At 42.9% G+C, this 22,157-nt stretch overlaps 1 protein-coding gene across 2 annotated transcripts; it reads right to left on the reverse strand.

The window, feature by feature from the left end:
• Nucleotides 1–167: 167 nt before the first annotated feature.
• Nucleotides 168–20,661, reverse strand: akt2 (AKT serine/threonine kinase 2). 2 transcript variants are annotated; one of them, XM_036964810.2, is made up of 12 exons: nt 19,985–20,661; nt 9,583–9,760; nt 7,688–7,819; nt 7,287–7,398; nt 6,846–6,996; nt 5,381–5,512; nt 4,997–5,062; nt 4,686–4,877; nt 3,990–4,118; nt 3,462–3,676; nt 3,191–3,381; nt 168–3,072 (listed from the first exon to the last, which is right to left on the reverse strand). In XM_036964810.2, the coding sequence occupies exons 2-12, from the start codon at nt 9,626–9,628 to the stop codon at nt 2,993–2,995; spliced, it is 1,446 nt and encodes a 481-aa protein (XP_036820705.2). In that variant the 5' UTR covers nt 9,629–9,760; nt 19,985–20,661; the 3' UTR covers nt 168–2,992. The 2 variants fall into 2 exon arrangements, with proteins under 2 accessions (XP_036820705.2, XP_036820706.2); XM_036964811.2 differs by having other exon boundaries at nt 8,430–9,760; nt 19,985–20,446.
• Nucleotides 20,662–22,157: the final 1,496 nt, after the last annotated feature.

Raw genomic sequence — 22,157 nt, forward strand, 5'->3', positions numbered from 1 at the left:
TTGTCTATGAGAATGGGGACATGCTCGGTCCTCGAACACATCACAGGCTGGGAGCAGGGCACCAGAGAAATTAGGGGTATAGTGCCTTGCTCGAGGGCACAACAGCAGAAGGTAGCATATGGGACATTGAAGCTGGTAACCAAATGAAGAAAGAGACAAACACTTAATTCAGTACAAGTCTTTACTGGCACATAATTGTCACAATGTCAAATCTTGTAACAAGGGAGCTGAAGCTGTCTACCAGGACATAGTCTTCTCCCTAAAAACATAGCTCCTCCCCAGGTAAACCTCAACTCAAAAACAAGCTAACAATTCTTGGTACACCAGCATTGCGATATGACATTCGTGACTATTGATCACATTCAAAATACAGAGAAGCAAGGTAATTATTGTAAAGCTACAACTCACATTCTATCTACAAAGCTGTGGATTTCCCCTCTTCTAGCCTATAAATGATGCATTCATCAAACCTTTTTGGTATTTACATTGCCAGTGAAGAGTTCCATTTCGATTGTCTGTGTGTAAAGCCTACAAGAGAGGTCAGGGGTGTTGGCTTGCATGTTAGGTGTACACACTACTAGACAAAGCATGTTCAATTTATTGAGACAGAGAGCAACAAGGTTCAGAGACGTGTGGCTTTACTGCCAGTGTCAACATTACAAAAGGTCCACAACACCCCCTCGTGGCCATCCTAACATTGAAGACGACATGAGAGGGCCATCAGAGGGAGGTTGTTCCTGAAATCCGGTCCTGCCGTTTCTGAAGCTGCATTTACCAGGGCTGAATCTGGGCCTTAGTCAAGAAGGGATGGTGGAGGGATGTTTCCCATAGCCTCAGAGTACAGCAGTCAGACTATACTAACCCACTGAGGTACGGAGGATACAGGTACAGAGCACAGACTTGAGAGCTGTTCTACAATGCCCCACATCAACCTGCTGCTGTGCATGAGTACACACACACACAAAAAGGAACACATGAATGATCGAAATGAACAACCTAAAGAAATATCAACATGTTTAAACTTGTTTTATATAGACACACACACACACACACATTTAATATAATATATAATTGAGACAATGTCTTCCAAAGTTTTGGAATAGGTGGACCAAAAGGGAACAACATATCAAGAACAAAGATAAATGAAATGTTCCATGAGTGAAGGAATCTTTTTTTTTTTTTTTAAGGCAAAAATGAAATGTCACAGCACTTAGCTGTGGCCCACAATGGTTGTTTCACCTGTGACCACTTCTCTATATGCCTTACATGCATTCAAGACTGGTGCATCATGTGAGGGTTCCGCTCCCGTCAAAATCTGTCTACGAGAGAATACAGCGATAAGCAGATTGACTACCCTCCCGCCTTTGGGACGACTCCCTTTGTTTGAGCAGAGACAAGACCATCTCGTCATTATATACAGCATCACACCAGAATTGGAGTCAATTCCATTTCAATCCATGACTAACGCCGTTGACTTCCTAAATTGACCCCAACCCTTGTTTACATGGTCCTACTCCGGCATACTGACAGATGACTTAGTCTGTGTCTTATATTACTTTAAAAATACAAACCACAACCTTCAATATCAACCTTGTGACGAGTCTAGCTTGGCCTCATCACAAATAATAATTGATCCATGATAAAAACGTTTTCATCCTTAAATATGGAAACGTTCCAATTATTTAAAAAACAACAGATCTTTACATCAAAATAAAAAGTGAACAGGTGATTCTAAAAAATTATTGACAGCTATTCTCCAGGATATTTCTGCTCAGAGGGAGTGACAGCTACTGGAAAAATGTGAATGGCTGTGTGGGGATCTGGACTGGGCTCCGGACAGGGGATTGGTCAGGCTGGCGCTGTGGTCACTCTTCTATTCTTTCTTTTCTCATGACCGTTCTAACCACCAGGGGAACAAGTCAATCCGCAAGGCTGCTGAAGCTACAACTCCACCACCTCTCTTTTCCCTTTAAAAGTCTCATCGACTGTGCTGTAGTGTCCTTTCTTCTCCTTGTTTAGCCGACATGCAGAATCCAAAGATATCCATGCAGATGCATAAACATAAAACTGATGTTGAAATTCAAATGGTTGTTCATACATTCTCTTCCACACACTCAAACCCATTCCTATACACAGTGCAAGCAGGGAAATGGCTACTCTTCAAGGTACACACTTCTTCTTTACCCCTCTCCCACTCCACTTTCCCTCTGTAGGAACAGTCCACACGACTTGTAACAGCAAGTTTCAGCAAGAGCACTTGTAAATTGCAGAAATATGGCTTTTAAAACCGTAACAATCAAAATAAAAACGAGTTTCAATATTTTTCGCCCTCCCCCCCAAAAATATTTTTCTTCTTCTTTCATGTGTTTCTACATTTGTTTGGATTATTTTTTATTTTTTATCCAGTAGTAAAAAAAACAAATCTGCAGTGTATGGAAGGATTCATGTGTTGTTTGTCAGTGTTTGTGTGTGTTGGATAGGTGCCGCATGCGTTTGGCTGGTGGTGGAGTGGTATTTGCTGGCATAACCCAGGGATGGTAAAGTGTTGTCCATGTTTTGATGTGCCCAGTGTAGTAGTAGTGTGGAGGGCAGACAGGTGGGGTCCTGCAGGCATGGCCAAGGGCAGCCCTGTCCTGTTCCACCTGGTCCCGTCAGAATGAGAGACAGGGCCGCCAGTCTATCCACACAGGCCTGCTGAGGTCAGTCATCACGTCATGCTCTAGGATCCATGTTTTCACCACTTCCTGGTGTGTGTGTGTGTCTTGTGCAAGTGTTTGTTTGAGTGTGTCAGTTTGTGTGCACGCACACACCCATTTCCCCAGCAGCGCTAGTGTGTGAACATGTGGTAGCTTGCCTGCTCATGTGAGTGTGTGAGGTCAGTCCCGTATGCTGGTGGCGGAGTAAGAGAACTGAGGGAAGTGTGTGCGAGAGAGGTCAGTCCCGTATGCTGGTGGCAGAGTAAGAGAACTGAGGGAATTGTGTGCGAGAGAAGTCAGTCCCGTATGCTGGCGGAGTAAGAGAACTGAGGGAAGTGTGTGCGCTGGTCCTGGTCTTCTGCGTCTAAGCTGTGGTCTGGAGTAGACAGAACCAGGATTTAATACACAAACAAGGAAATGTTTTATTTTTCTTCCTACAATTAAAAAACATTTTTAAACAGTGAGACAAACACAAAGAGACACATTCAACTCACACTTGTCCGGGGGCGTTACGGTGATGGTCTGTGCCGTGAACTCATCGTCAAAGTAGCGCGTGTCCGTCTCCGACGTCACCTGGGGCTTGAAGGGAGGCAAGAGCTTCCTCTCTACCACATCCTGCCAGTTGATGGTGGTGAAGAACATATGAGTCATCACGTCTTTGGCATCTTCTTGTCCACCTCCAAGCCTACAAAATGATCAGTAATCATCAGCATCGTCACTATTTTCCTCACTCAATTGATATAAATATAAGACAGAAATACACACCTCTGCTTGGGGTCCTTTTTGAGCAGGCCAGCAAGCAGGGCCTTGGCTTCGGGGGCCAGGTTCTTGGGGAAGCGGATCTCCTCCATGAGAATGAGCTCAAACAACCGCTCGTGGTCCTGGTTGTAAAAGGGCAGTCGACCGCACATCATCTCATACATGACCACACCCAGACCCCACCAGTCCACCGCTCGGCCGTAGTCATTGTCCTCTAATACCTGGAGGGGAGAGAGATACAACTGAGATACAAAGAGAAATAGCAAATCCAATTCTATGGAAGCCATTGCAATGTGAACAATGAACTATTTGCAGACGGGCTGTCTATTCCGGTTGATAATCATTTACTTTACAACGGTAGAGTTAACTTTGTATGTTAAGCATTCTTTGCTGGATAGAGAATTATTGACTGGAAACCAATCCAAGATGAGAAACCAGCAAGGAATCTATCTGGAATTGTTAACTGGACACACTGCCATGTACTGTTCAAAGCACAACTAGAATGTATGATTTTGTTCACTACACTGTAGTTACCTCAGGTGCAAGGTATTCTGGAGTCCCACAAAAGGTCTTCATGGTAGCCCCATCTGTGATTCCCTCTTTACACAGTCCAAAATCTGTGATCTTTATGTGTCCATCTTTATCCAGCATTAAGTTCTCCAGCTGGAAGAGGAAGACAGAGAGAATGAAGAGTGAGTGACCACAGGAGAATCAGCAGCAGAAAACACCACCGCTGACATGACAGCTAACTGTAGAATGGACCACAGACTTACAGGCTTTTCACCAAGAGGCTGGTGCTCAATCAAATCACAATGTATTGTCGCATACACATATGATGGGATGTATAGACGTTGTGGACAGAATATGTAGTATATCTGAAGAACACGTATGATAGAATAGTCACACACACACACACAGCTGAATAGAATGGACTTGACTAGAATACAGTATTTACATATGAAATGGGTGAAACAGTACGGACACATTTCAAACAATAGGAAATATGGGCTGTTTTCCTTGACCCAGATTAAGCAGTCTGTGGTAGGATTGAGCCTAGTCCTATACTAATTCAGAAGCACTTTTAGTCCAAGACTGGGCTTCATCTGGGTCCAGGAAAACAGACCATATTTCATATTGTGCGAAATGTTAGTCTTGAGAATATACTTTCAATGTGAGGAGGTGCGTCAGGGAAACATCAGCCAGACATCCAGACAGGGAAGCGGCCATTACCTTAAGGTCTCTGTAGACAACGTCCCGTGAGTGGAGGTACTCCAGCGCAGACACAATCTCCGCACCGTAGAACCGTGCCCGGTCTTCTGTGAACACACGGTCTCGCGACAAGTGAAAGAACAGCTCTCCTCCGTTTGCATATTCCATCACAAAGCATAGCCGGTCATGTGTTTGGAACGCATATTTCAGTGTCTGTGTGTGAGGTGGGGGGAGGAGTCAGAATTAGTGACCACATTTGAATCAGGTGGCTCGTTGATGAAATGTTGTAATCAGTGTTCAGTAAGGTCAGATGATGTCAGATAGGAACTCACCGTTAAGAAGGGATGCCTTGTATTCTGAAGGACTCTGCTTTCTGTTACCGTGTGTGCTACCTCATCCTTATGGAACAGATCACACAAAAACACACCATAAGGGACAGACATTCACCCAGCAGTGTACAGCTGGACTTGGACTTCTGAGCCACTAAAGAACCCACAATAGAACCAAGAAGTAACAGTCATCAAAAGCAGCATACTTCCAGGGGTATGGTGCAGAAGTCTGGCCTCGTACAGAACGGAACACTTTTCCCTATATAGTGCACTACTAGTTTTGACCAGCGCCCTATGGGTACCGGTCAAAAGTAGCGCCATATATAAGGAACCATTTGGAGGCCTCTGTCTGAGCGACTGTCATTTCCTTTGATGCCAAATGGTTACCTTAGCGATGATGACTTCTTTCCTCAGGATCTTCATGGCGTAGTACATTCCTGTGGCCTTCTCCTTCACCAGGATCACCTTACCAAACGTTCCCTTCCCTAGCAGCTTCAGGTAGTCAAAGTCACTCATGGTCTGTGGGGGGGAGACAAACACCATGAGAGTTCAGATCTCAGGCTTATTCAAGACAGCTTGGATGACAGGATTTATTTGACCATGACAATTACAGAGTATAAGTAATAAAGAGTTTACATAGACCTGCACAACGGTTTTAGATGAAGAACGAGCAGAGAATGGAGCAGAAAACGCACCAACACACACTATGGCCCAGGTCACATAAGGAGATGGTAAACCAGCTGTGATGAGGTACTGTTACTAAGGAGGAGATATTCAGAACTAGGATACAGAGTTTCCAATGGACAAACGCAGCCACATCTAGAGGAGGGCTGTTGGACAAACACAAAGAGCACTGACAGGTCTGCTAGGTTGGTAGGGGGACAGTGACAGGTCTGCTAGGGGGACTCGAGGACAGGTCTGCTAGGGGGACTCGAGGACAGGTCTGCTAGGGGGACTCGAGGACAGGTCTGCTAGGGGGACTCGAGGACAGGTCTGCTAGGGGGACTCGAGGACAGGTCTGCTAGGGGGACTCGAGGACAGGTCTGCTAGGGGGACTCGAGGACAGGTCTGCTAGGTTGCTAGGGGGACAGGACAGTGACAGGTCTGCTAGGTCTGCTAGGGAGACAGGAGGACAGGTCTGCTAGGGAGACAGGAGGACAGGTCTGCTAGGTTGCTAGGGGGACAGGTCTGCTAGGTTGCTAGGGGGATAGGAGGATAGTGACAGGTCTGCTAGGTTGCTAGGGGGATAGGAGGATAGTGACAGGTCTGCTAGGTTGGTAGGGGGACAGGAGGACAGTGACAGGTCTGCTAGGTTGGTAGGGGGACAGGAGGACAGTCACAGGTCTGCTAGGTTGGTAGGGGGACAGGAGGACAGTGACAGGTTTGCTAGGTTGCTAGGGGGACAGGAGGATAGTGACAGGTCTGCTAGGTTGCTAGGGGGACAGTGACAGGTCTGCTAGGTTGCTAGGGGGACAGTGAATGGTCTGCTAGGTTGCTAGGGGGACAGTGACAGGTCTGCTAGGTTGCTAGGGGGACAGTGACAGGTCTGCTAGGTTGCTAGGGGGACAGTGACAGGTCTGCTAGGTTGCTAGGGGGACAGTGACAGGTCTGCTAGGTTGCTAGGGGGACAGTGGCAGGTCTGCTAGGTTGCTAGGGGGACAGTGACAGGTCTGCTAGGTTGCTAGGGGGACAGTGACAGGTCTGCTAGGTTGCTAGGGGGACAGTGACAGGTCTGCTAGGTTGGTAGGGGGACAGTGACAGGTCTGCTAGGTTGGTAGGGGTACAGTGACAGGTCTGCTAGGTTACTAAGGGGACAATGACAGGTCTTCTAGGTTGACAGCAGAACACTGACCACTTTGTTGCGGGACTTGGACATGGCCACCTCCATCTCCTCCATGCTGCTGCAGTCGCTGGGGGAGCCAAACGTGACGTCCATGGGCGCCTCTTCCTCTCGCATCTTCAGGCCGTTGGCCACCGCTTGGATCGCCCTCATCCATTCCTCCCTGGAAGGAGAGAGGAGGTTAAATGTAGATCACTTCAAGCCCAAAAGACATTAATGTACATTGACTGAGTGTGTGTGTGTTTGTGTGTAGATACGGTGGAAATGAGGGTGATTAACTAGTGAGGTCAATTGAGGTCACTAATGGGGTCAATTGCAGACCTCTAATCCTGAAAGTTGGTTAAGTAAAAATAATACAACTTGGAGAAGGAGGGCATTGACCAGTTTACAGAGAAACAAACACCCACACAACTCTTCCATGTTGTCCCTGCCTCTGGACCTTTCTGTTCTCACCTTTCTTCGTTACTCTCCACGTGGAAGGTGCGCTCTATGACTGTGGTCCACTGTAGGCAGCGGATGACAAACGTGTTGGGCCTGGGCCGTTCTGTCTTCATCAGCTGGCACTCTGCAGACAGGGAGTAATCGAGAAGTTAGAGTGTGCTACTCTAGACACTGAGTGAATCTCAATAGTCGTCCCTCGATTCCTCTCCTCCAGTCTTCTCTAAAAACCTCCTCAAAAAGTCACCTTATGATGTGAGGAGAGGATTCCAGGAGAGGAAACACAAGAAATAATTAAAAAATAAAAAATATTAAAATTAAGAGAGCCAATCTGTGGGAACGCCACCAAGCAACTCTCATCCTCATCCAAGTACCACCAGGCTCTAGATGTTGGCCCAAAAATGACAGAGACCAACCTGCCACAGAGAAGTTGTTGAGGGGTGGGAGGCTGTGGTCGGACGACATCTCTGGTTTCTCCTTGTAGCCGATGAAGGAGCCATCGCTCTTCAGGATGAAGTACCGTGGCCTCCACGTCTTAATGTACTCTCCTGCAGGGAGCGGGAGTTAGAGAGGGGGGAGAGCGGGAGTTAGAGGGGCACATGAGCCATACATACAGTGGAGAGAACAAGTATTTGATACACTGACGATTTTGCAGGTTTTCCTACTTACAAAGCATGTAGAGGTCTGTAATTTTTATCATAGGTACACTTTAGACGGAATCTAAAACAAAAATCCAGAAAATCACATTGTGTGATTTTTAACTTAAGATATAGGGGGCAGCATTTTCACTTTTGGATAAATAGCATGCCCCATTTCAACTTCCTGCTACTCATGCCAAGAATATAAGATATGCATATTATTAGTAGATTTGGATAGAAAACACTGAAGTTTCTAAAACTGTTTGAATCATGTCTGTGAGTATAATAGAACTTATGTAGCAGGCAAAACCCCGAGGACTAACCGTTCAGATTTTTTTGTTGTTGTTTTAAGTCTGTTAAAACGATATTTCTTAGGAACTTGTTTTCAGTTCCTTCCGCTTCCACTGGATGTCACCAGTCTTTGGAATTTGGTTGACTATTGGCGCAATTATTAGAAAATGGAAGAAGTTCAAGATGATGGTCAATCACCCTCGGTCTGGGGCTCCATGCAAGATCTCACCTCGTGGGGCATCAATGATCATGAGGAAGGTGAGGGATCAGCCCAGAACTACACAGCAGGATCTGGCCAATGACCTGAAGAGAGCTGGGACCACAGTCTCAAAGAAAACCATTAGTAACACACTACAACGTCATAGATTAAAATCCTACAGCGCACGCAAGGTCCCCCTGCTCAAGCCAGCACATGTCCAGGCCCATCTGAAGTTTACCAATGACCATCTGGATGATCCAGAGGAGGAATGGGAGAAGACCATGTGGTCTGATGAGACAAAAATAGAGTTTTTTGGTCTAAACTCCACTCGCTGTGTTTGGAGGAAGAAGGAGTACAACCCCAAGAACACCATCCCAACCGTGAAGCATGGCGGTGGAAACATCATTCTTTGGGGATGCTTTTCTGCAAAGGGGACAGGACGACTGCACCGTATTGAGGGGAGGATGGATGGGGCCATGTATCGCAAGATCTTGGACAACAACCTCCTTCCCTCAGTAAGAGCATTGAAGATGGGTCGTGGCTGGGTCTTCCAGCATGACAACGACCCGAAACACACAGCCAGGGCAACTAAGGAGTGGCTCCGTAAGAAGCATCTCAAGGTCCTGGAGTGGCCTAGCCTGTCTCCAGACCTGAACTCAATAGAAAATCTTTGGAGGGAGCTGAAAGTCCGTATTGCCCAGCGACAGCCCCGAAACTTGAAGGATCTGGAGAAGGTCTGTATGGAGGAGTGGGCCAAAATCCCTGCTGCAGTGTGTTGAAACCTGGTCAAGAACTACAGGAAACGTATGATCTCTGTAATTGCAAACAAAGGTTTCTGTACCAAATATTAAGTTCTGCTTTTCTGATGTATCAAATACTTATGTCATGAAATAAAATTCAAATTAATTACTTAAATTCTAATGAATTACTTAATCATACAATGTGATTATCTGGATTTTTGTTTTAGATTCCCTCTCTCACAGTTGAAGTGTACCTATAATAAAAATTAGACCTCTACATGCTTTGTAAGTAGGAAAACCTGCAAAATCGGCAGTGTATCAAATACTTGTTTTCCCCACTGTATTAGGGTTTATGTTTAACTAATTCTGAGTAAAGTGGACACAGTGTCCTAGAAACAGAGTAACAGACGCAGTGAAACAGCAACTAGTGAAGCTCAGCTCACCCCTCTTATGGAGCCAGCCCTCTCTGACCACACTGATGTCGTTCATGCTGGGGCAGAGGACGGAGGGTTGCTGGGTGTCAGGGTGGGGTCACAGGGGGAATTGGGGGGGGGGGGGGGGGGGCTGTGACTGTTGGCGAAGGGCGTCAGATGTGTCTCTGACAAAAACGTCACTCAATACCTGGGGGCCAGAAAGACCAAAGATAAAGATATTAGCCGCAATTGAAAGAGAATACATTTCATTGATTATTATTACAAATGAAAAGCTGAGTACTGATGATCATGAAAACACGTCACTGCGTTGGCTTATGACAATGGAAAATAATTGCACACATGACGATTACATAAACATCACTTTCCGAGATGTGTGTGTAATGTAAACTGGAAATAAGAGGCACTGTCAGATAGGAAAAACACTGTTGCATGGCAGGGGGCGTGGCTATGAGCGTGGTTGGTCGTCGGGGAGGCTACATTTTAGAGTACATTATAGAGGCCCCCATCTTGGTGCCGCAGAAGCCAATTTCCTGCAAATTGTACACATTTCTCCATTGAGCCGAGAGAACATTTTGCTGTTTTAAAGCTAGTTTCCTGCAATTCTATAGATTTTGCCCGGTGTTCTTTTGCTCAAACATAAAATACTTCTAAATTCATTGTTTTTGGAATGTTCTATTCTGCCTGTCTAGCTTCTATTTTGTAAGTTCTTAAAGATTACATATAAATATAAAATAAATAACATATAAAATAAATAACATATAAAATAAATAATAATATATATATACAGTGCCTTGCGAAAGTATTCGGCCCCCTTGAACTTTGCGACCTTTTGCCACATTTCAGGCTTCAAACATAAAGATATAAAACTGTATTTTTTTGTGAAGAATCAACAACAAGTGGGACACAATCATGAAGTGGAACGACATTTATTGGATATTTCAAACTTTTTTAACAAATCAAAAACTGAAAAATTGGGCGTGCAAAATTATTATGCAGAATTTTTTTGGTACCCTTTCCCAGATCTGCTGCGCCTCCACACAATCCTGTCTTGGAGCTCTACGGAAAATTCCTTCGACCACATGGCTTGATTTTTGCTCTGACATGCACTGTCAACTGTGGTGTGTACCTTTCATAATCATGTCGAATCGATTGCAGTTACCACAGGTGGAAACAGGACGCATCGGAGCTCAAATTCAAATCTCATAGCTACGGGTCTGAATAATTAATATCTTTTTTCACCTCTTTTTCATGATATCCAATTGGTAGTTACAGTCTTGTCCCATCGCTGCAACTCCCGTACGGACTCGGGAGAGCCGAAGGTCGAGAACCGTGCGTCCTCTGAAACATGACCCCGCCAAGCCGCACTGCTTCTTGACACAACGCACGCTTAACCCAGAACCCAGGCAGACCAATGTGTCGGAGGTAACACCGTACACCTGGCGATCGTGTCAGCGTGCATTGCGCCCGGCCCGCCACAGGAGTCGCTAGAGCGAGATGGGACAAGGACAAACTGGCCCGCCAAACCCTCCCTTAACCCACACAACGCAGGGCCAATTGTACGCCGCCACATGGGTCTTGCGGTCGAGACAGGCTGCGACACAGCCTGGAATCGAATCAGGATCTGTAGTGATACACAGCAACGCAGGTTTATCTGCTTTAGAACGCTGCGCCACTCAGGATGCTAGGGACTGAATACTTATGTACATAATGAATCTGTTTTAAATGTGTTCCTAAATTGTATAATAAGGCTGTAACGTAACAAAACGTGGAAAAAGGTGTCAATACTTCCCGAATGCACTGTACATGTGTTGGTAACATTTTCAGTGGCCATTTTTAAAAGTAGTCCTTGTGCATAGTTCTATTGTTTGTTAAAACCTCTTAAGGATCTGACCCTTTTTTCAATTTCTGCCTAAAATGACCAAATCTAACTGCCTGTAGCTCAGGACCTGAACCAAGGATATGCATATTCTTGATACCATTTAAAAGGAAACACTTTGAAGTTTGTGGAAATGTGAAATTAATTTAGGATAATTTAACATTACATCTGGTAAAAGGTAATACAAAGAAAATAGAAAATAAAAATAAAAGAGCTGCACACTCTAGGAGCTCAGATGCAAAAATGTAATACCAGCCAAGCTATCTTCATCAGGGTATAATCACAAACACTGCGGGATGACTCGTTTATATAGTGTCAAAAGACACAGGTGTCTGTAATCATGGCCAGGAGAGGCCTAATATCATTGGTTAATCATCAAATATTAAAATGTCATACAAAGAACAGCATACAAACAAATGGATCGCATACGATCATAGATTAATTTGACTATACAAGTTTACAAACAATTACAATGGCAAAGTCACAATAATCACAAGAATGGCTTCAGATCAAAGTCTACGTTGAGACCAAAGGGCGCAAGGGTCTTTAAATTAAAGATCCAGGAAGCCTCTCGTTTTAACAATAAATTATCAAGGTCACCCACTCTCCTAGGGAGGGTGACATGTTCGATGCCAATATAACGCAGAGTCGATTTCCCTGTTTGTGGGTGTTTGAAGGATCTACATTTATAAGTGCCATTGCATTGAGCACAGCCATTACATTTGTAATTTCCATCCAGTCGGGGCGCAAATAGACGTTGTTCAGGAATATCTTGGGGTGGTAAATCATAGTTTACCAATTGGTCTCTGAGATTTCTGCCCCGCGAGAATACGACCAAGGGAAGGTCCGAAAACACATTACCGAGACTATCATCGGATTTTAGGATGTGCCAATGTTTGTGAACAATTCCCTTAATTTGTTCAGAGCACGTTGAATAGCGGGTAGTTAGAACACAAGAATGTGTCTTTTTGCGAGACTGATGTAATGTCTCGTTTTTTATTTTATTTTCTCAATGGCAATATTAATCTGATCATTCTTGTAGCCCCTCTCCTTGAACTTTCTTTGCGTCTCAGCCATATTTCTGTCGAAATCGGATTGTTTTTTGCAAATTCTTTTGATTCGACAGAATTGGCTGTAGGGCAAACTGTTTTTCAAGGGAAGTGAGTGACAACTATCAGCCCTCAACAAACTGTTACGATCAGTAGGTTTCCTGTAAAGATCAGTGTATAGAACATTATCTTCACACAAGATCAGAAGATCAAGAAAACTGATTTGACGTGTATCAGATTGCATAGTAAATCTCAGATGCTCAGAACAGGAGATAAGAAAAGCATGGAACGCCTGGAGCTGTTTTGCATCACCCCTCCATTGAACAAAATATCAGAGAAATACAAAGAAAATAAACATGAGTTTCGTTTTGGTACCATCTTTGAAGAGAGAAAGAACGGCCATGATGTATTATTCCAGCCCGGGTGCAATTTGGATCATGGCCACTAGATGGCAGCAGTGTATGTGCAAAGTTTTAGACTGATCCAATTAACAATTACATATGTCAAAACATATGCCCTAACTGTTCCAAACTGTTATGGTTGGGAAGCATGTGGACGCCTTAACAGGCATGCAGGTGTAAAATGAGGAGAGCAAAAAAATTGGACCAGCAAGGCTGACATGTTTTTTATTAAATCATCAAATCTCTGTTGACTGACTCCTCTTTCTGATTCTGGCCCGTGTGTATGTGAATCTTCATCACCAGAAAGTGTTGGGTCTGTGTCTGTTCTGCAGCCAGCTCTGTTCAGTTAGAGCCCAGCGGCCACCTGTCTCAGCTTGCCTTGGCACAGGCTAGCCGTACTCCTGGTTACCATGGGCACCGCACTACCGAATAATCCCCACCTTGTGATGCACTGCCCACCGGCTGTTACACAACTAGGCTACACAATCAAATAACTGCCAACTACCTTTCATCTCCCCACCCCCCGCTGCTGCTTCCTTATCTCATTTACCCAACTCATACACACGTGAAGTCCTCTAGAGCAGGGATTCCCAAACTTTTTCACTCGGGCCGCCATTCCAGCAATGGGGAACATCTTGCCTCCCCCCCGCGCACGCTCCACGTCTATTTCTATGCTCACAAGCACTGCCGATGACACAAACTGTTCACATCCCTCTTGTTGGTGGAGAAATGTTGTGGGTTTAAAGCAAATTTTATTGCAATTCTATACATTTTGCCATGTGTATTCATGTGATATTTGAGTGACTAAAACAATATATATATGGGCTAGACAACATGACCAGAAGAACTGACGATGCAATACCCAAGGTGCATTCTACAATTACAACTTTAAAGAGTAAGTTGAGTTCCTGCCGACCCCTCAGTTTGGGAACCACTGCTTTAGAGGAACAAGACAAACAGAACTAGTGCTACCACCTTGGTAGTAACATGACCTTATTGGGTGAAACCTTTTGCAGCTAGCTTGAGCTGTCGCCTCTTTTCGGTTTGTTTACCCATTCCTCTGACTTCCAACTGACATTTCAAAAGAAAATGTCATGATGCAAGTCGTAATGACAGATGGAGGTAGGCAACAGTACTGGTACTCTGGTGTTCCCAGGTAAAGAGATGAGCTCTCTACTGGTATGTCACTAGCGATTTGTTTTGTTCCAAGGGATGGGCAACATGCCTGAACACTGCAGTGTCAAATCTCAGATTAGACCTACAAAGTAGAGGTCGACCGATTATGATTTTTCAACGCCGATACCGATTATTGGAGGACCATAAAAGCCGATACCGATTAATGGGCCGATTTATTTATTTGTAATAATGACAATTACAACAATAGTGAATGAACACTTATTTTAACTTAATATAATACATCAATACAATCAATTTAGCCTCAAGTAAATAATGAAACATGTTCAATTTGGGTTAAATAATGCAAAAACAAAGTGTTGGAGAAGAAAGTAAAAGTGCAATATGTTCCATGTAAAATATGTGCCATGTAAGAAAGCTAACGTTTCAGTTCCTTGCTCAAGAACATGAGAACATATGAAAGCTGGTGGTTCCTTTTAACATGAGTCTTCAATATTCCCAGGTAAGAAGTTTTAGGTTGTAGTTATTATAGGAATTATAGGACTATTTCCCTCAATAGTATTTATATTTCATTAACCTTTGACTATTGGATGTTCTTCTAGGCACTTTAGTATTGCCAGTGTAACAGTATAGCTTCCGTCCCTCTCCTCGCTCCTCCCTGGGCTCGAACCTGCAACATAACGACAATTAGCGCACGCTAACTTGCTAGCCATTTCACTTCACGGTTACACGAGCCTCATCTCGGGAGTTGATAGGCTTGAAGTCATAAACAGCGCAATGCTTGACGCACAACGAAGAACTGCTGGCAAAACTCATGAAAGTGATGTTTGAATGAATGTTTACGCGTCTGCTTCTGCCTACCACCGCTCAGTCAGATTACATGCAACGCAGGACACGCTAGATAATATCTAGTAATATCATCAACCATGATAAGTTAACTAGTGATTATGATTGATTGTTTTTTATAAGATAAGTTTAATGCTAGCTAGCAACTTACCTTGGCTTACTGCATTTGCCTAATAGGCAGTCTCCTTGTGGAGTGCAACGAGAGAGAGGCAGGTCGTTATTGCATTGGACTAGTTAACTGTAAGGTTGCAAGATTGGTTCCCCGAGCTGACAAGGTGAAAATCTGTCATTCTGCCCCTGAACAAGGCAGTTAACCCACTGTTCCTAGGCCGTCATTGAAAATAAGAATGTGTTCTTAACTGACTTGCCTAGTTAAATAAAGATTAAATAAAAGGTGTAAAAAATATAAATTAAAACATTAAAAAAATTGGCGCCCAAAAATACAGATTCCCGATTGTTATGAAAACTTGAAATCGGACCCAATTAATCGGCCATACCGATTAATCGGTCGACCTCTACTACAAAGCACAAGACACCCAGACACCATGGACCAAAACTGTTACAGACCTATATCCATCCTGCCCTGCCTATCTAAGGTCTTCGAAAGCCAAGTCAACAAACAGGTCACTGACCATCTCGAATCCCACCGTACCTTCTCCGCTGTGCAATCTGGTTTCCGAGCCGGTCACGGGTGCACCTCAGCCATGCTCACGGTACTAAACGATATCATAACCGCCATCGATAAAAGACAGTACTGTGCAGCTGTCTTCATTGACCTTGCCAAGGCTTTCGACTCTGCCAATCACCATATACTTATCGGCAGACTCAGTAGCCTCGGTTTTTCTGATGACTGCCTTGCCTGGTTCACCAACTACTTTGCAGACAGAGTTCACTGTGTCAAATCGGAGGGCATGCTGTCCGGTCCTCTGGCAGTCTCTATGGGGGTGCCACAGGGTTCAATTCTCGGGCCGACTCTTTTCTCTGTATATATCAATGATGTCGCTCTTGCTGCGGGCGATTCCCTGATCCACCTCTACGCAGACGACACCATTCTGTATACTTCCGGCCCGTCCTTGGACACTGTGCTATCTAACCTCCAAACGAGCTTCAATGCCATACAACACTCCTTCTGTGGCCTCCAACTGCTCTTAAACGCTAGTAAAAACCAAATGCATGCTTTTCAACCGTTCGCTGCCTGCACCCGCACGCCCGACTAGCATCACCACCCTGGATGGTTCCGACCTAGAATATGTGGACATCTATAAGTACCTAGGTGTCTGGCTAGACTGTAAACTCTCCTTCCAGACTCATATCAAACATCTCCAATCTAAAATCAAATCTAGAATCGGCTTTCTATTCCGCAACAAAGCCTCCTTCATTCACTCCGCCAAACTTACCCTAGTAAAACTGACTATCCTACCGATCCTCGACTTCGGCGATGTCATCTACAAAATAGCTCCCAATACTCTACTCAGCAAACTGTATGCAGTTTATCATAGCGCCATCCATTTTGTTACTAAAGCACCTTATACCACCCACCACTGCAACCTGTATGCTCTAGTCGGCTGGCACTCGCTACATATTCGTCGCCAGACCCACTGGCTCCAGGTCATCTACAAGTCCATGCTAGGTAAAGCTCCGCCTTATCTCAGTTCACTGGTCACGATGGCAACACCCACCCGTAGCACGCGCTCCAGCAGGTGTATCTCACTGATCATCCCTAAAGCCAACACCTCATTTGGCCGCCTTTCGTTCCAGTTCTCTGCTGCCTGTGACTGGAACGAATTGCAAAAATCGCTGAAGTTGGAGACTTATCTCCCTCACCAACTTCAAACATCTGCTATCTGAGCAGCTAACCGATCGCTGCAGCTGTACATATTCTATCGGTAAATAGCCCACCCAATTTGACCTACCTCATCCCCATACTGTTTTTATTTATTTACTTTTCTGCTCTTTTGCACACCAGTATCTCTACCTGTACATGACCATCTGATCATTTATCACTCCAGTGTTAATCTGCAAAATTGTAATTATTCGCCTACCTCCTCATGCCTTTTGCACACAATGTATATAGACTCTTTTTTTTCTACTGTGTTATTGACTTGTTAATTGTTTACTCCATGTGTAACTCTGTGTTGTCTGTTCACACTGCTATGCTTTATCTTGGCCAGGTCGCAGTTGCAAATGAGAACTTGCTCTCAACTAGCCTACCTGGTTAAATAAAGGTGAAATATATATATATTTTTTTTAAACTGCAGCTCATCATGGCAACTGTTCTCCTGGCCAATAGATTGACATATGAGTTTCAAAGAATCACATGTGAAGTTGTTCAGCTTTAGAAGATGAGCTTTTCCCTTCATCAACTAATAGGTCAGACGTCTGTTGGGATCCAAAACATTTTGCTTCCTATCTCCAAGATGGCAGAAAAAGCATAACATTATATATTTTAGTCATTTATTTGACACACTGATTCAACTTAGAGGAGCAATTTACGGTTAAGTGCCTTGCTCAAGGGCATATCGACTGATTTTCCACCTAGTCAGCTCAGGGACCTTTGGTTACCGGCCCAAAGTTCTTAAAAGGAAAACTCCACCCAAAAACTATTAGTCCATTATTGATATAGTCCCAAAATGTTTTGCATGTCAGCAATCAAGTTTAAGACATTTAACTTTGAAAATAGAGACTAATGAAACAAATACCGAAAGACCATTTTTGGGTGAAATTGTCCTTTAACCGTTAGGCTACCTGCCTCCCCACAGGGGAACCAGCATTATCAATTCCTAGAAACACAATGGGACAACACGTTCTGCTACAGGATAGGCTACGTAGATTTAACCATATTCTATTGGGAGAGGAGTAGTCAAATGTTCAATGATTATTTGTTAACACAATAAAATGATAAACAGTGGGAGGGGCCTGACATTACACAGAAGTGACTAGTGTCTGTTTGAACTGTACTGTTTGCAGAGATAAAATCCAATGGATCCCTTCCACTTAATCAATTCCAAATATATTATTAAAATAATCAAGTGTAAATCTGTGGGCTATTTAATGGGTTGATTTTGATGAGAACTGGGTACCAGTAAGACACTTGAATTGATACAAATTCAAACAACACCAATAACAGCATCAACTAGGTGGGTAGGTTGCTACTTTCAAAAGAAAAACTTGCGTGTGAGTGACATGACTTAGCTAAATAACATTACTGCATGAAACATATGAGGCAACCTCAACTGAAGCCTTAAATGACCGGGGCTTTTCAGAGTAACGTTACGTCGAACGGTGACCATGAATCGATATTAGCCAACTCAACTCATCATAAATCGTGGAGTTAAGTTTAATCGGCTAGGTCGCCATCTCCACCTGCCCCTTGTAAAAATGTTGTTGACAGATAAAATGACACCACTGCATGGAGGTGTGGGTGAATGAACAACAATGGATAATGGTTAGTTAACACACTCTGAACTAAATTCGCCTCTGCATGACCTGCTGTGAACAATGGCCGGTTAGCTAGCCATCTGGCTATCTCTACCTAGCTTCCAATGACTGATGTTTACAAAATGAAGTTACAATTAGCCATCCTGTATGGCCTACTGAAATTAATAGCTAACTAGCGTAGCTAGCTAACATTAACTAAGCAACGTTAGCAATACAAAACGTTAACCTTAGTAAATAGCTAGTTACTTACTAAACATGCTAAAATAAAGCCAAAGATGCCGGTAACCTGTGAAAGTTAGCCAACGACCTGACCAATTTGTTCACATTAACGTTATCAACCAAACAAACTGCTATTTACCAACAAAGACATGGCTTGATTAGTCATTTCATCAGCTCTGTTGGTGGTCCAACGTGTACGGAGTGACAAGACAAGGAGGGCCTTTAGCATCTGGCAAAATAATACTTGAATCAGTTATAGAACCCATTGCCCTTTATGGTTGTGAGGTCTGGGATCCGCTCACCAACCAAGAATTCACAAAATGGGACATACCACAAATTAAGACTCTGCATGCAGAATTCTGCAAAAACATCCATCTTCCTTATACAATGTAAAACACAAAATAAAGCATGCAGCGCAGAATTATGCCTATAACCGTTAATTATCAAAATCCCGAAAAGTGACGTTAAATTCTATAACCACCCGAAGAAAAGATTCCCTAACCTTCCATAACAAAGTCAACACCTAGAGAGAGATGAACCTGGAGAAGAGTCCCCTAAGCAAGCTGGTCCTGGGGCTCTGTTCACAAACACAAACACACCCTACAGAGCCCCAGGACAGCAGCACAATTAGACCCAACCAAATCATGAGAAAACAAAAAGATAATTACTTGACATATTGGAAAGAAAAAAAAAAGAAAAAAAACAGCAAACTAGAATGCTATTTGGCCCTAAACAGAGAGTACAGAGGGAGAATAACTGACCACGTAACCACGACCCAAAAGTAAGGAAAGCTTTGACTCTGCACAGACTCAGTGAGCATAGCCTTGCTATTGAGAGGCCACCCTAGGCAGACCTGGCTCCCAAGAGAAAACAGGCTATGTGCACACAGCCCACAAAATTAGGTGGAAACTGAGATGGATTTCCTAACCTCCTGCCAAATCTGTGACCATATTAGAGACACATATTTCCCTCAGATTACACAGATCCACAAAGAATTTGAAAACATATTACATTTTGTTCCCATATCTATCGGGTTAAATGCCACATTGTGCCATCACCGCAGAAAGATGTGTGACCGGTTGGCACAAGGGCAACCAGTGAAGAACAAACACCATTGTAAATAGAACCCATATTTATGTTTATTTTCCCTTTTGTACATCATTATGACACTGTACATAGCCATATGACATGTAAAATGTATTTATTCCTTTGAAACTTTTGTTAATGTAATGTTTACTGTACATTTTGTTTTGATTATTTCACTTGCTTTGGCAATGTAAACATGTTTCCCATGTCAATAAAGCCATTTGAATGGAATAGTAAATGAACGGTTTACTGCCTTTAGTTTTGTGTTGTTAGCAGCTAGCTGGCTAACATTCGCTGGTTAGTTCCTAACAGCTAGTTCTCAATCATTCGAGTTCTGCGTCGACTGACGATAAGCTTCTTACCTTGACTTCTTTAGATACTTTAGCCAAAGAGACCCTCTCCCCGAAATAATAGCAAACTGGATAACGCTCTCACGAAGTAGCAAATCCTCTGCAGATTCTCCAAGGTGGTGTATTGATCTCGGTCTCACATCCTCCAAAAAATAACCAACAAATGCCAGCTGAGCTTGTTTTTCTTCCCACAACGGCGGCGTGTTATTGCAGGTTAGTTAGCTAACTTAGCATAACGTTAGCTAGCAAGATAACGTTAGTAAAACGGTGGTCGTGTAAACTCGCGAATTGTACGTTAGTTTTTACTAGTCAACTTTTAAAGAATTACAAATCGTTAGGATTTGGAATTACAGTTCATATGTATTTTTTTCCGGCATTATTGTTCTCCCTTTTACGTTATAACAATCTTTGATTTTACCCTCAGTCCCCTGTTATTGCTGGTGCTTCAATTATAATCAGCAGGCCCCGTTCAAACGCTCACAAACAGGATATGACGTTTTGAGAGGCCACCCTACATGAAACAACTGAGAACTCGAAAAGAAACACCAACTATTTGTTTGCACTTGAAAAGAGATACTACAAAATACAACTTGTAATGGCACTCAAAATTAATGACATATATGGGGCGACAGGTAGCCTATTGGTTAGAGCGTTGGACTAATAACCGAGAAGTTGCAAGATCGAATCCCTGAGCTGATATGGTAAAAATGAACCAGTTAACCCATTATTCCTAGGACGTCATTGAAAATAAGAATGTGTCCATAACTGACTTGCTTAGTTAAATAATGCAAAGATCCCATTACAATAGCTGATATTATCAAGATTCGTCTAGTCCTTTTACGAAAACCTCAGGAAGATGGCTGTGATAGCTACATTTGCCACATTCAGAATTATGTCCCTGTAATTGAAGATTAGTTCCACTGTTTGCGATTCACCTGTGTCAATCTAAGACATTAGATGAGGCTCTGAATTTAATGAAAAAAGGAAAATAACCTGGCCCTGATGGCCTGTCAGATGAATTCTATAGGCAGTTTTGGGAGATACTAGAATACCCTATTTTTAATATGTTTCAAGGTTTCATTGAAAATTGTAAAATAGTCTCCACTATGAAAAAGGGCCTTATTTCACTGATTCCGAAGCCTGACAAATACCCTTCTTTCATTGACAATTGGAAACCAATTACTTTATTAAATATTGATTACAAATGTATTGCTCTGGTTTATGACAAAATATGTATGAAGGGCCGTCATTTAAGCTCCACCATTCGTTTAGTGTTCAGATGCAATTGACTCCGATGCTGTCATTTTAGTTTTGGACTTCTGTAAAACCTTTGACACAATTGAACATTCATTTCTCTTTCGGTCTCTTAAACATTTTGGTTTCTGGGAAAATGTTTTCAAAGTCATTCACATTTTTTTTTACATTGATAAATAGTTATGTGATATTAAACCTTACTACTTCCAAAATATTCAGTATCAACAGAAGTGTACAACAGAGATGCCCAATTTCAGCCTTGTTATTCATTTTGGTAGTGGAACTTTATCTCTAGATATTCTTAATAATACAAATCTGTATGGCTTATCCATTTTTGCATAGCAATCAACATTTCCCAAATGGCTGATGATACTACTCTTCTTTTATTTATTTTTTAAGACAAAGACCAGGTTGTCCATACCCTTAATGCTATCACTGCATTCTCTATCACATCTGAATTCAAACTGAACATTTCTAAATGTGAAATCTTATGATTATATGACTCTGATGTAAAGAAATAGAAAATATTCCTGTAAAGGGCTGTGTTAAATATTTAGGAATACATCTACCAAAAAAAACCTTAATCAGACATGAATTTCTCTCCTAAAATTAAGAAAACCAAGAATGTATTTAATAATTGGCTACAAAGGGATCTTTCTATACTTGGGAGAGTGCTTCTGTCCAAGGCAGAGGGACTGTCTCGCTTTGTGTACGCCTCATTATCTTTATTTGTAAATCCCTCTACCTATAAAGACATCAACAACACCTTTATTGACTTCATCTGGAAAAATACATTTTACAAACTGAAAAAGTCAGTCCTCTCAAATAAAATATCTGAAGGAGGTCTGGAAGTGTTGGATTTTGTTGACATAAATAACACTTTCAAGAGCAATTGGTTGAAAATATGTTTGGTCAATACAGAATCAATTTG

Source organism: Oncorhynchus mykiss, chromosome 27 (assembly GCF_057628025.1).
Source record: "Oncorhynchus mykiss isolate SJ-2025 chromosome 27, ASM5762802v1, whole genome shotgun sequence".
NCBI classification, from domain to species: Eukaryota; Metazoa; Chordata; class Actinopteri; order Salmoniformes; family Salmonidae; genus Oncorhynchus; species Oncorhynchus mykiss.